The 12,345-nt window shown below is 38.6% G+C and overlaps 2 protein-coding genes across 3 annotated transcripts; one reads left to right on the top strand and one right to left on the bottom strand.

The window, feature by feature from the left end:
* Positions 1-2,877: 2,877 nt before the first annotated feature.
* LOC103995971 (glutathione S-transferase zeta class) lies at positions 2,878-7,651 on the top strand. Of its 2 annotated transcripts, XM_009416746.3 has the most exons (9): positions 2,878-3,213; positions 3,338-3,394; positions 3,506-3,591; positions 3,717-3,788; positions 4,372-4,425; positions 4,542-4,617; positions 6,101-6,162; positions 6,699-6,758; positions 7,296-7,651. In XM_009416746.3, exons 1-9 carry the CDS (start codon positions 3,129-3,131, stop codon positions 7,398-7,400), a joined length of 657 nt encoding a protein of 218 aa, XP_009415021.2. In that variant the 5' UTR covers positions 2,878-3,128; the 3' UTR covers positions 7,401-7,651. The 2 variants fall into 2 exon arrangements, with proteins under 2 accessions (XP_009415021.2, XP_064978788.1); XM_065122716.1 differs by lacking the exon at positions 3,338-3,394 and having other exon boundaries at positions 2,953-3,213.
* Positions 7,652-8,306: 655 nt separating this feature from the next.
* LOC103995974 (cinnamoyl-CoA reductase 1) lies at positions 8,307-12,300 on the bottom strand. Its single transcript, XM_009416751.3, has 5 exons — positions 12,167-12,300; positions 11,380-11,916; positions 10,574-10,736; positions 10,314-10,500; positions 8,307-8,585 (listed from the first exon to the last, which is right to left on the bottom strand). The coding sequence occupies exons 2-5, from the start codon at positions 11,878-11,880 to the stop codon at positions 8,429-8,431; spliced, it is 1,008 nt and encodes a 335-aa protein (XP_009415026.3). The 5' UTR covers positions 11,881-11,916; positions 12,167-12,300; the 3' UTR covers positions 8,307-8,428.
* Between the last annotated feature and the right edge of the window lie 45 nt (positions 12,301-12,345).

Here is a 12,345-nt window from a genome sequence, read left to right as displayed (position 1 = left end):
AATCAAACCAGCCTAGTCCAGAAATGTCCTACCTATAATTACTTACTTAGTCTTATTAGTTTTTAACTTTTTATGATGATTTTGTTATGCTGTTAAAAGGTGATTGAAAGTCATCTTCTGAGACAATAGTGTCAACTAGTTTTACGTTCATTATGAGTCCAATCCTTTAACACTGAAGTATAAGTGACCTTTATGTAGATGTCTACAAGAAACAAATAAATTTGTGAGTAAAAGTCATGAATTCTTAAATATCCTTGGTTGAGGATTCCCTCTTCCCTTCTTGTTGATCTCTTCTCTTTTATTGCTCTTAGAACTTTCGACTTTTTCTACTCTAAAACTGGTCTATCATCTTAGGACTATGTCACCATAAATGACCATAATTCAAGTCATCAATTAATTGTATCATCCAGCGTTGGAAAATTCAGACATACTTTTGCATCACCCTCAGAACCCCTATGAGATTGCAATGATATTCACCCTCAGATACAATAGCAATCTTGGAGATAACTAAACCAGCTTATTCCAGATCGACTACAGAACCAATATATTTTGACATAATCAAGAATAAAAACAGATCTTAATATAAAATGAAAAACAGAAAAATAACCACAGTAAGAAAAGAAAGAAAAAAAAAAAGTGCTCGGAATCAAAATGAAAAAAGGATGACATGTTCCTGGTGAAGATCGGATCTTAAAAGAATAGTAGCAGAACCTAAAGTAGGCTTTGTTGTGGGGTCAGGTAACCCATAGTTTTACACCCATAATTGAAACCCCAATAAGAAACACTATAACATCCCAATGAAGGTTCTTCTAACGATACCTAAACTTCTGCACTTTCACAGATTTTTCCAACAGCAAAACACAAATATCTTCAGAAAATGAATCAAATTTGTAGAAGGTCAATGGCACACCAGGGACCATGGTCTCCGGGAACTGATGCAAAGGCATAAGGCATAAAACGCACTTCTAAGGTAAATGATCATGCTTAAATGAGAATCTACCAAACAAAGAAATTCTCAAGATGTTGATGACCAAGATTTATTTGCCATTTCCATATCCTAGCAAGGATGCTTTTGACAGGGTGACATACACACAACCCGATACGATAACCCCTCATATTGGAATTTATTTTTTCCAATTCAAGTCCAAATTGAGTCAAAAGTGGATGGAGGATTCTCTGATTTTTTATTGTTCAATTTGGTATGTTCAGCAGGTAAAGGATAGTTGCAAAGGATCTGTATATTCAGATGGTGTACTTCATCTATAACTAGCAGATGGTCTGCAGGGAAGTACAAAGTAAAAGCAGCAAATGGAAAGAGGTATGATCGGAATATTTTAAGGATCTTCCAAATGTTTTACTGAGCTCTACGACCACATCTACCATCAGTACTGGAACAAGAAGGGTGGGTCAACAGAAAACACCTGAAACACATACTCACCAACAAATTATGAGAAACAAACTCTAGATCTCCCGTGATCATACATGCACAATTATTCAGTTATGGCATGTAACCCACATCAAGTAGCTTAATGTTTCGTGATTGAAAAAGGGTGACTCAATACGCAAGTCAATGTACACAACCTTATCACTAAAACCAAAGAAGCAATATCACCAATGTTCCAAGGCTCACTCTTTGGAATTTTCTTGATGGTACTCTAAAACTAAATAACATTTCCAGAAAGACATTACTTTGGACATACTATTGATTTCATGTTGAATGGTAATACAAGTTATTACATGAACAAAATCCAACAAGCATGTTGGTTTTCTTAAAAGTGTGGTATCACACAGAAACATATGTTATAATTTGGTGACTTATCAGAGACCCAGATATTGAGTAAATGTGAAATCTATACAAAAGATAATATTCACATCCAACATATTCTTTCCAAAGACAAATGAAACTGGCCACCATATTTACCAAAAACTAACCACCGATAAAATTTAATATTACTCGTTAAGTCATAACCATAAGGATCAGATCAGACAACCTTGAGAGCTCAAACGCTCATTCCAGTCATACATATGAAAGTCCACTTGAAGAACCAATTCATCCAAAATACAACATTTCGTCTCGAATTACTCTTGAACTTATCATTTCTGGTTTCCCTCTGATTGCAGCATTAGCTACAGACAAATCAGGCACCAAACAAACACAACATGGCAGCTCAAGAAACGAAGTCGACGCAAACAAAATCCACGATCGATCAATAAGAATCACCTAAAACCTAAAAAGACAAGAAAATCCTGGTCAGTGAATCAAATTCGAAAATAATCGATATTAAGAGCTATCAACAAACCAATAAACAACAAATCTCTCGCACAAAACCGGATCTTTAGGAAACGGAAGGGAAGAAAGCGAGGGGACCTTCAAGGAATCAGTGGGAATCGAGCATCATTCACGGGTTCCACGATCAGTGGTGGGTGGTGGGGTGATCTTCAGGGCGGCGGAAGTGGTTGTAGGCGGCCTCGCAGGCGAGGTAGATGCCGAAGGCGACAAGGGCGATGCCAAGGCCCGGAGTGGCGTGGCGGAGGTTGTTGGCGAGCATCGGGTGCTTCCGCCACTCATCCCTCCGCCGGAAGAACTCCCCCGTCGATCCCAACGGTTTCGCCATCCCCTCTTCTCCGCTCTCCGCTCTCCGCTCTCTCTCCTCTCTCCTTCCCTCGACACCGATCCCCTTTGCCGACCCCTCCACCTCTTCCAATTGGGTTAACCTTCGCCCATAAGCGGACGTATATACAGTCGAACTTCTTCAAGCCTATATTTATATATCATTTATATATATATATATATATAAATATATATATATATATAAATATATATATATATAAATATATAAATATATATATATATATATATATATATATATATATATAAATATATAGGTTTATGTCAAATCCCCATAAGCGAATCCAACCTTACCCACTCATGAATTCCGTGGTCGCGGTCGAAATCGTAGGCAAAGTCGTCCATTCCTGCTATCGAGTTGACGTTGCTGAAACATATCATTTAACCAATACATCGGCCGGCGTGAGCGAGTCTTCGTGTCTCCTCCGAATCATCGTCAGTCATCATCATCGTCCCTCTCTATCTCTGTCTCGCGTTTCTTTGGTTGATCTTTTAGGAGATGGCGGAGCCGGCGAAGCTCACGCTGTATTCCTACTGGCGGAGCTCGTGCTCGCAGCGGGTCCGCATCGCCCTTAATATCAAAGGTTCTTCCTTCAAGGGTTTCTAGCGTGACGCGTCGATCGCGCTGAAATCTTAACTGTTGTTTTATTCTTTGGTTGTTGAATTCGACTCCGTCGGTCTCGTTTTCTGATTTATGTGTAATGAAAGGGTTGGAGTACGAGTACAAGGCTGTGAATCTTTTGAAGGGCGATCATTTCGATCCAGGTTGGAGAGCGAATCCTTTCTTTGGATTCGGCATCAATTATTGCGTGACCAAAATTTCTTTTTTATTGTTTCCCCTGCGCTTCTTGCACTGATTGTTCTTGTTGAATCCAGAATTTGAGAAGCTCAACCCGATGAAGTATGTTCCGGCGCTTGTAGACGGGGATACGGTAATTGGTGATTCGTTTGCAATCATATTGGTGAGCAAAAGATGTTTTTTCCCGTTATTTGTTTTATGGCTGAACCCGTTGGAGCCTGATTCTTGGGTGATGTTTGTTTTGGTCCTCGCATCTGCTAATTGAAGGTGTTGCATTGGTTTGTGCAGTATTTGGAAGACAAGTACCCTCAGCAGCCTCTGCTGCCTCGAGACGCGAAAAAGAAAGCACTCAATCTCCAGGTGAACTTCCTAGGTAGATGATACCCTTTGACGGTGCGGTTAGGTGTCTAGTTGGTATATGTTACCCTTTACCACTGTATTCTGACATAACTGCTAACCTGCTTATTCTAGTGAGATATCCTATGCTTACAAAATAAAATTTTGCAGTCCATGTTGAATACTAGATATTAATGGTTTGTTTGAGTTATAGTATCATAACATATATCTTAGAGGAACTTAGTATAATCCTTCTTATTATTCTTCTGTTTCATTCTTTTGTGATTTCCGATTTCATATGGAATCTCTTTATGAACATCTCATTACACAATCCTTGTTTCGACAGGATGACATTAGTTTTGTACTTCACAATTCATCATCTTGGTATATCTCATGTGCATTTTTCTGTGAAAGATAAGCCTTGGTCCTGGCCCCATAAATTCTTCAGACACAAACACAGTTTGAATATTTTTCCGCTCTTTACGTATATATTGCAATATCTGTACCATGAGTTTGGATTATCTTCTGCTCTTAGTTAGTGTTCAAAGTTACATTATTTTCAGTTCTAGCAAATCTCAATGGTTATTGCGGCCATTTGTTTTTACAGGCAGCAAGTATAGTCAGCTCGAGTATTCAACCTCTTCAGAATCTTCCTGTACTGGTAAATGAAAAGCTGTTCCTACTTTTTCAAAATTTCATTGTTATGTAAGATATATGCTATTCATCTTCGAAAACTCTAATAATAATACTCGTTGTTTCCTGCTTGTGAATTTGCAGCAATTTATTGAGAACAAATTTAACGCTGATGAGAAACTTACATGGGCACAAAATCATATTAATAAAGGATTTGCAGGTTGTTTTTTACTCCGCAATTAATGCCTTCCGTATTAGATAATAGGTTTTATTACTGGTGGTTTCCTAGAATATGTTAATCTGTTTATGGACTATCTTTGCAAACCAATGCTAGTTACCAGTCGCTGTGGTGCTTTGCACAACCAAATGGTCAGTCAGCTACATGCAAAGAACCAATGGAAATGAGAAATCATAATCAAAAGTTAAGCCCATGCCTTAAGCCGACCGGTCAGACGCTCTCTCACTCACTCGATTGATAGCCCTAAGCCCTAACACTTGTGCCCCGCTGCCGGCTTGCCTCCCTGCTTATCAAACTAATACCCCTCTTCCACCTCTTCTTCATCCTCCTGCACTTCTCCTCTGCCTCTTCCTTTGCCTCCTCTTCTCGTTCTCCTCCTCTCCTTCTCCTGCTTTATCTCCTCCTCATCTTCTTCTTCTCCTTCTCCTTCTCCCACCCTTCTCAGTACCACGACATGTACAGGCATCCAATGTTTTGGCATGATGGTACAAACCTGACCTGTATCAATCCAGCCGGTGGCTAGTCTGGGTCTAGGACACGAGACTTCAAACCATGCCTCTCCCACTATCCCATTCATCAGTGAGATATAACCAATATATCATTAAGTCGATACATTGTGCTATACGTAATGCCTACAAAGTCATGTTTTCAATCGGTTGTTCATTTGCTTCCTTAAAATTGGTCATTACCAGTCACCACTTAAACTATTTTGCATTCCCCACTCTCATCTATTACTGCCTCCCTCAAATCTAATTCACGTGATGAACCTGATCTAACACATTAAAGGACCTGTGAAAGATGACCCTCATGTTATACACCAGAAAATCAGTGTTCATCCTAGCAGGTTTCAACAAGCTGTTATACACAAGGATCATATCGTAGAGGTTTTACTACTCTTTAAAAGACTTTGTCCATGTATGAATTTTCTTGATCTCATCATTAAAGATGCCTCCCTATAATCTCAAATAGAAATCCCAAAACCATTGTAAAATTTTCTAGATGGTGGATATCACAAGTCTATAATAAGTGTCCCAAATTGTTTTAAGAGTGATGCGATTGAAATTGAATTTCACCAAAATATGCTAGATCAGTATCCATCTTCTTCTCTTATAAAGAGGCATTGTGGACCCTGCTTTATTTTAGTGCCTATGGGGTCAATATCACTGATATTTGATGCTTGTCTACTATTGAATAAGTTGAGGAAACACCTAATGCCTCTTAGGGGATGAGATTGGTTGCCTTATACTAGTGCTGCTACCTACCCTAGGAGCATTACAACTGCATTCATACTAGTGTCTGACTCATCAGCACCACCAATTGCAATTATTGCCACTCAAACACCTAATGCTTGATGTTCCTGCAGTCGCATGCTAATGAAAGTGTCAATTAGTTGAATTTTTATTCTGACAGTGTTCTTAGTTTCTCTGTAAACTATTCTTAAGTTTGATTGTTTGTTCGTCTTCAGCACTTGAGAAACTCTTAAAGGAGCATGCTGGCAAATATGCTACCGGGGATGAGGTCCAGCTGGTTAGTCCAACAGTAGCCTTGCGATAAAAATAATTATAGCCGATTAATTTGCTGCTTTATGTGTTGTCATTTTGGTGTTTTGTTCCATGTTTTTAGTAATTTTCTAGAATATTTTTAGGTTTTAAGTGAATTTTCTTTTCTTGCTTTTGTGTTTAAAAAGCATGCATGGAAGCATAAAAATGCATTCTGAGCAACTACTTTTTGTGCTATACTTGTTCCTTTTCTTCGTAAGTGTCTGCATTGTGTTCACTAACGATTGTCAATTGTCGAGTCCATGTGGTTGGAAGTTAGAACCAGCTGAGTTCTGCTTCAGCAGTTGGCATAGATCTGCTTGCCTGATCATAAGCAATAGTGATGTTTTGACGATTTATGTCCTTATGTCCCTAGCATATCTGAATCCAGAGACAAGCCGTTCTTTGTCCTGTAATTTAGCATATTGCAGGGTTGAATCACGGTTCATGTGCTTGCAACTGTAATTGTTCTCAGGTTTTCCAAATTAAACTAAAGTAATTTCACTTTATTGTTGTCATGCGCAGGCAGACGTGTTTCTGGCACCCCAGATCTATGCAGGATTAGTGCGCTTCCAAATTGACATGGTATTATATGTTGCATAAGTTCTTTTGCTTTAATAAAATATTGAAATTTTTTATCAAAGTTAATGGAAATCCATCAGATCTCCTCATCCTCTTCTTCCTTTTGCTTTCAGGCATTACATTTAACCTTATTCAATCTAGCTGCCAGGTTTTGAAACCATTTATATGTCATTTTTTTCATAACAGACAAGAACTACCACCTAAGCAACAAAACTTGCATGATCCAATAACTCAAATCTCAGATTTTGTCCAACTTGGCTCATAACATTTCCTCTCAAGTCTCTCTCTTGGTTTCACAGTCCCGTAGGTTAAAATGAGTTTTTAACCAAAAACATCCTTCTATAAATCTTTTTGGCATGAGGAAGAGACATCAGAGGTGAAAAACTAGTGGGATGAGTCCTGAAATATGAATCTCAAGCACTCTCTTCCTGAATAACTTTCGACATTGAATTCAGGATTTTTCTTTTCGGCTGAAAGCTGCTTCATAGCTTACATGTTCATCCATCGACTCTTTATATCTTCTCTTTATCATGAATGCAGTCTCTTTACCCTACGCTAGCCAGATTGAACGATGCATACAACGAACTGCCTGCCTTCCAAGCTGCCCTCCCTCAGCGGCAGCCCGATGCGCCTTCTTCATCCTAAGGATCTCTCTGTTGCTGGATTTACTTTGGAAGGAGAACAAGTATGAAAATAAAGCTACTTATAATGTTGCATCCTCTGCTGTGTTTGATACATTACTGCAAGTGCTCCTGGTTGTGTAATCTACTACGCCTGGAACATTGGTAAGTTGAGTTTACTTGAGAAGGAACACACAAAGTAGTATCAAAATGTGAAGTTTACCTCTGATTTAACCAAGTTTAGATACAGCTATAAAATGCTTGAGTTCTAAGCAATGCTTGAAAATTACTGATGAATGCTAAACCTTGACATATAACATCTGACAACCTCAGAATTCAAAGGAGAGGAAATGGGAAAAATGATTGCTTGAGTTGTGGCCATAGTTATTTGAATGGAATTGATCATCGAAGCTTGTAATTTTACTGCAGGTTCAGTTATAATAAATTATATTTTCTTTTTTTTTTCTTCTGCTTCCTGTCAGTCTCTACTCCCCTTTTTGCTCGAAACTTCTCTTTCCTATTCTCTTTCTAATTCCTTTCACTTCCTTCGCCTCTTCTCCCTCTCCTTATTCTGTCTTTTTGATCTGATAATTATGAACGATAAGTTGCTAACATTAGGCAGATTAACAGCAACAATTGCCAATTGTTCCTACGCTTAGCTTAGTTTATTTGGAGTTGTGTTAGGAGTCATCAAAATCCAAAAAATGATAACAAAGAGATGAAATGAAAACCTTTTAAATTAATTTTCTCCAGATTTCCCACTTCACATCACCTCACAAGCAAATAACCATCCTTCTCAGTTCCAAAATACCCTTCGAAGTCATTGCTATCATCAGCTGAGTGAAACTCGAGATACAAAATACTCTCGAGCTTTGGAGGACATTTTGTGCCAATCCAATGGCAAGTCAAGCATGCAAAACGGAATTCCAAGTTGAAATAAGAACTACACCAAATTTATTTTTTTAGAACAAAGATCTTAAGTCACTGGTATTAACAATTTATGAAACAAGGTTAATTCCATGACCATAATGGAAAAGATCAACAGCATTGGATTTATTGGGTAGGTGGAGCAAGGTAGCCCTTTGCTATCAGGCTCTCTTGAGAGTCTTTTATTGCATTTTCTATCGGTCTGAAGACGAGGCCGAGCTTGAGCAGCTTCTTTGCTGCATCTTTGAGTGCTACAAGTCCTGGCTGAGTTTCTTCTGTAAACCTGGTAACGGGATATTAGCAATCAGTGCATATACAGAAAAAGAAGGAACAAATCAAATTTACAGAGGGTTATGTTATTCTAAAACACTATAACCAAATACAAGTCCGAGTGCAGGGCATAAAAAGGATAATGTAGAGGCTGCATACGTCACGCTGATAAATGCAACATGACTTTTGAAAAGAGATGAAGCCAAACCAAACTATGGCCCAGATACCAGAATGCCAGTTTGATAAATTGCAGTTTACAAGCTACCTTGATAAACAACTAGAAGGAAAGAGAGCAGTACAAGATTAAGACAGAAGTGCAGAAATAAGTGTCTAACAAGAGATTGATGTGCAGCATCAAACTGTGCACAAAATGTTATCCAGATCTTGCTGGTCACTTGGATACTCTGCTTGTCTCTCATGATCAGCTGAGTTGTCACGAAATCCACGACTTTGACACAAGGGTACACCTCAATTTGTTTGGAAGACCAAGGAGAAACAGACAAAAGCTGAATATATTTTTGACATTTATGGTCTGACACAGATCTGTTACAAAGCAGCACAGACCACTAAAAGAAGAAGGCAACATGTAGGAACTTTGAAGAATTTCAGCTGTAAGAACAACATTAGAACATTAAAATGATGTCAACATTTTTAATTATTTATCTTATTGTTTGTTTGTCTAGTAATTCAATTGATCCAATGTTCTGCAAAATGAACTAGAAAATAAACCATCACTAGACAATAAGAAAACTTAAAGACTATACAAGGTAAACAGACAAATGAAAGAAACTTCCTTAGGAGAGATTATAAAAGCTTAAAGACTATACAAGGTAAATGAACAAATGACAGAAACTTCCTTACGAGAGGAATGTCACTGGCAAATGCAACTTTCCTGAAATGCAAGAGCTTCAAAAAGAGTCAACAAGTGCACAACATTCAGTGCACAAACAAGAATCACAAGTGAAATATAAGCACAATAGCATGCCTGCCAATGTAAGATTCAAGGCAATTAACTAGAAGAACCCTACCAGAAAGAAGACAAAATAACAAAAGATTGTACTTTTTGTTTATGCTTCAAAATTTTGTAATAAAACAGTAACAAAAACTCCAACTATACCTTATTCTAACTATTTGTCATTTGCGCGATCTTTGCATGGATCTATTCCAACCTTGTAAACTTAAAGCTTCTAGTTCGAGAAACAAGAAAAACAATTGCAAAATCTCATTCTTCAAAATTTTAGAGAAGATTCTTTTGATAGGAAAAGAAATTGATCCACTAAACAAATGAAGTAATCAGGTTGTTTGATTTATTAACAAACTCATTTTAGTTTCTGATTGACCCCTTCAAACTGGTGAAACAAAATGAACCAAATGGGATTAAGACTTTAAGTCATATGCTATGTGATGAAATGATAATGACTGAAAATGAATATATTGACCTACTATGATTTAGAAACAAATCTGGTGAAACAAAATGATTCAAGTGAGATTAACTCATGCTATGCAATGAAATCATTATTACTGACAAATCAACATACTGACATACTAATTATTTTTTTAAAGAGCACATTTAGGACAGGAAATTAACTCCATTAAGTAATTTTTTAAAGTATCTAACAGTACTATTGTTTACTTTTTGTGCAATGAAACACTACATGTTTTTTATGTTGATTCATTTCTTATTCTTCTTCTGAATCCAGGGAACAGAAACAAAGGAAAAGAACTTGTCAAGTGTGGTTACCTATGTACATTATATCCAGGACATAGCTTATCAACAGTTTCAGCAAAGTCCTTAAACTGATATATGCCATTAGTGCATAGATGTCGACCAGATGCACTTGGTGTCTCTAAGAGCAAGATATGAGCATCAGCAACATCACACACATGCACACAACCCAGCCAGTGATACTCCTGGCTGTCTTTTGACCCTGCTCAGAAACAAAAGTAATAATTAACATACTACAAGAATAAAGTCATTATCAAAATTTTAGTCAAACAAACCTTGTAAGAGTTGTTGGAGCACAGCAGAGCTAGCATTGAGAGTCGGCTGCAAGAGTGGACCAAGGCATGTAGATGGATTAATGGTCACAATATCCAACCCATGCTTTTGTGCATATTCCCATGCCACCTTTTCTGCCGTTGTCTTAGACACTGGGTACCATTTCTGTAAGAAAATGATTCAAATGAAAGGAGAAACAAAGAATAAATTCACAGCAAGTGCAATGGCCTCACTTTAGTCATCACTCATGGCATTGATGACTAGCAACTTAGCAAATTTATGAAATATGATGGTTTAAGGCAAATAGAAACACGTGCCCAAGAATAGAGGCAGACTTATATGCATAAAAATCCCCTACCTAGATAGCAAGATGTCTTCTGATGTTACTCAAAAAAAGTACTTATGCATTTGCTCAGATATCTTTTAAGCATGTTGATTAATTGACAACCTAATCACCACCTCATCATCATTTTCTCAATTTTCGATCTGCCATTTAATTTCAAATTTGTAACCTAAACATAAAAAAACATATATCTTTTCATATGCTAAAAGCAATCTAAATACACTAGTATAGATATAACCAAATGAATTAAATATATAAAAGGGTTTATGAGAGTTCTTTATAACCTAATTCTCTCATTCTGACAAAACTTTCATTGTAGGGGACTGCAATCACACTTCTAATATCAAAGAAATAGCAAAAAAGTTCCCCCTTTTTTTAACCTTTTAAAGGCACGAAACTGTGCAAAAAATAGAGTATAGACACTTAATCCTAAAAATCTTGGAGCAGAGGGAGTGCGGAGCTAACCTGGTGAGCCTTGCAGTAGTCGAGGTCGGTCCAACACTCCTCGTCGACGGGCCTGCCGGGGTGGTCCAAAGCCCACCTCGGGTTCGGCACCATAGAGGAGATGGAGGACGTTATCACCACCCGCGACGACCCCGCCGCCCGCGCCGCCTCCAGCACGTTGAGTGTCCCCTCCACAGCCGGGGCGACCAGATCCCGCTCCGGGTCCCGCGGGGTTTCCAGGGTGCAGGGCGAGGCCACGTGGATGACGCCAGCGCGGCACCCAGCGACGGCGGCGGCGATGGCTTCGGCATCGAGGAGGTCGGCGGGGCGGACGACGAGGCGCCGGCTGTCGTCGCCGCCGGGGAGGGAGCGGAGGTGGGAGGGGTCGGTGGCCGGGTGATAGGTAGCGGTGACGGCGTACCCCTTAGCGAGGAGGCCATGCACGATCCATGAGCCGATGAAGCCGTTGCCGCCGGTCACGCAAACCCTTCGCTCCGCTGCCGTTATATCGCTTTCGGCCATTTCTTTCGCTCTCGTGTCTTCCGATCGAAAGCAAACCTGCATTTATAGTGTCGCACGTATTTCGGTTATTATTAAGATAAAATTATACATATAATAATTAACTAAATAATAATAATAATTCGTGTAGTAATCCTAAATAATTAAAATATAATCATTTATCATCATTATTAAGATAATTGAAACATTGTTATGCTTATAATTAGATTAACATTATGGCCACATCGTTATGGTAGTTTTGATGGATAAAGCATAAATCTCCTACCAAACAAATAGATAGAAGACAAACCCTCGAGACGACGCCCTAAATCTTGGAGCCTCCTCTCTTTGTGTTGTTTGGATTTGGTGATTGGAGGGCTTGGATTCGCCTCCTGCTTTCTGGGACTTCGTTTTACCTATCTCTATCTCTCTATCTCTAGTTTAGATTTGCTGATTTAGAGGAATGGAGGCGTAATTCTGTCGGCCTCT

This window comes from Musa acuminata, chromosome BXJ2-8 (genome assembly GCF_036884655.1).
Source record: "Musa acuminata AAA Group cultivar baxijiao chromosome BXJ2-8, Cavendish_Baxijiao_AAA, whole genome shotgun sequence".
NCBI classification, from domain to species: Eukaryota; Viridiplantae; Streptophyta; class Magnoliopsida; order Zingiberales; family Musaceae; genus Musa; species Musa acuminata.
The sequence above is the reverse complement of the archived record's forward strand: the minus strand, read 5'-3'. Positions and strand labels throughout refer to the sequence as shown.

What these genes read in the sequence shown, in the direction of transcription:
- LOC103995971 (XM_009416746.3), top strand. Translation starts at nt 3,129, where the DNA reads ATGGCGGAGCCGGCGAAGCTCACGCTGTATTCCTACTGGCGGAGCTCG. An exon ending in GGGCGATCATTTCGATCCAG is followed by an intron (nt 3,395 to 3,505) that starts GTTGGAGAGCGA and finishes TGTTGAATCCAG; the next exon opens with AATTTGAGAAGCTCAACCCG. An exon ending in CCGGGGATGAGGTCCAGCTG is followed by an intron (nt 6,163 to 6,698) that starts GTTAGTCCAACA and finishes TGTCATGCGCAG; the next exon opens with GCAGACGTGTTTCTGGCACC.
- LOC103995974 (XM_009416751.3), bottom strand. Translation starts at nt 11,880, where the DNA reads ATGGCCGAAAGCGATATAACGGCAGCGGAGCGAAGGGTTTGCGTGACC. An exon ending in ACTACTGCAAGGCTCACCAG is followed by an intron (nt 10,737 to 11,379) that starts GTTAGCTCCGCA and finishes ATTTTCTTACAG; the next exon opens with AAATGGTACCCAGTGTCTAA. An exon ending in GCTCCAACAACTCTTACAAG is followed by an intron (nt 10,501 to 10,573) that starts GTTTGTTTGACT and finishes GTTTCTGAGCAG; the next exon opens with GGTCAAAAGACAGCCAGGAG.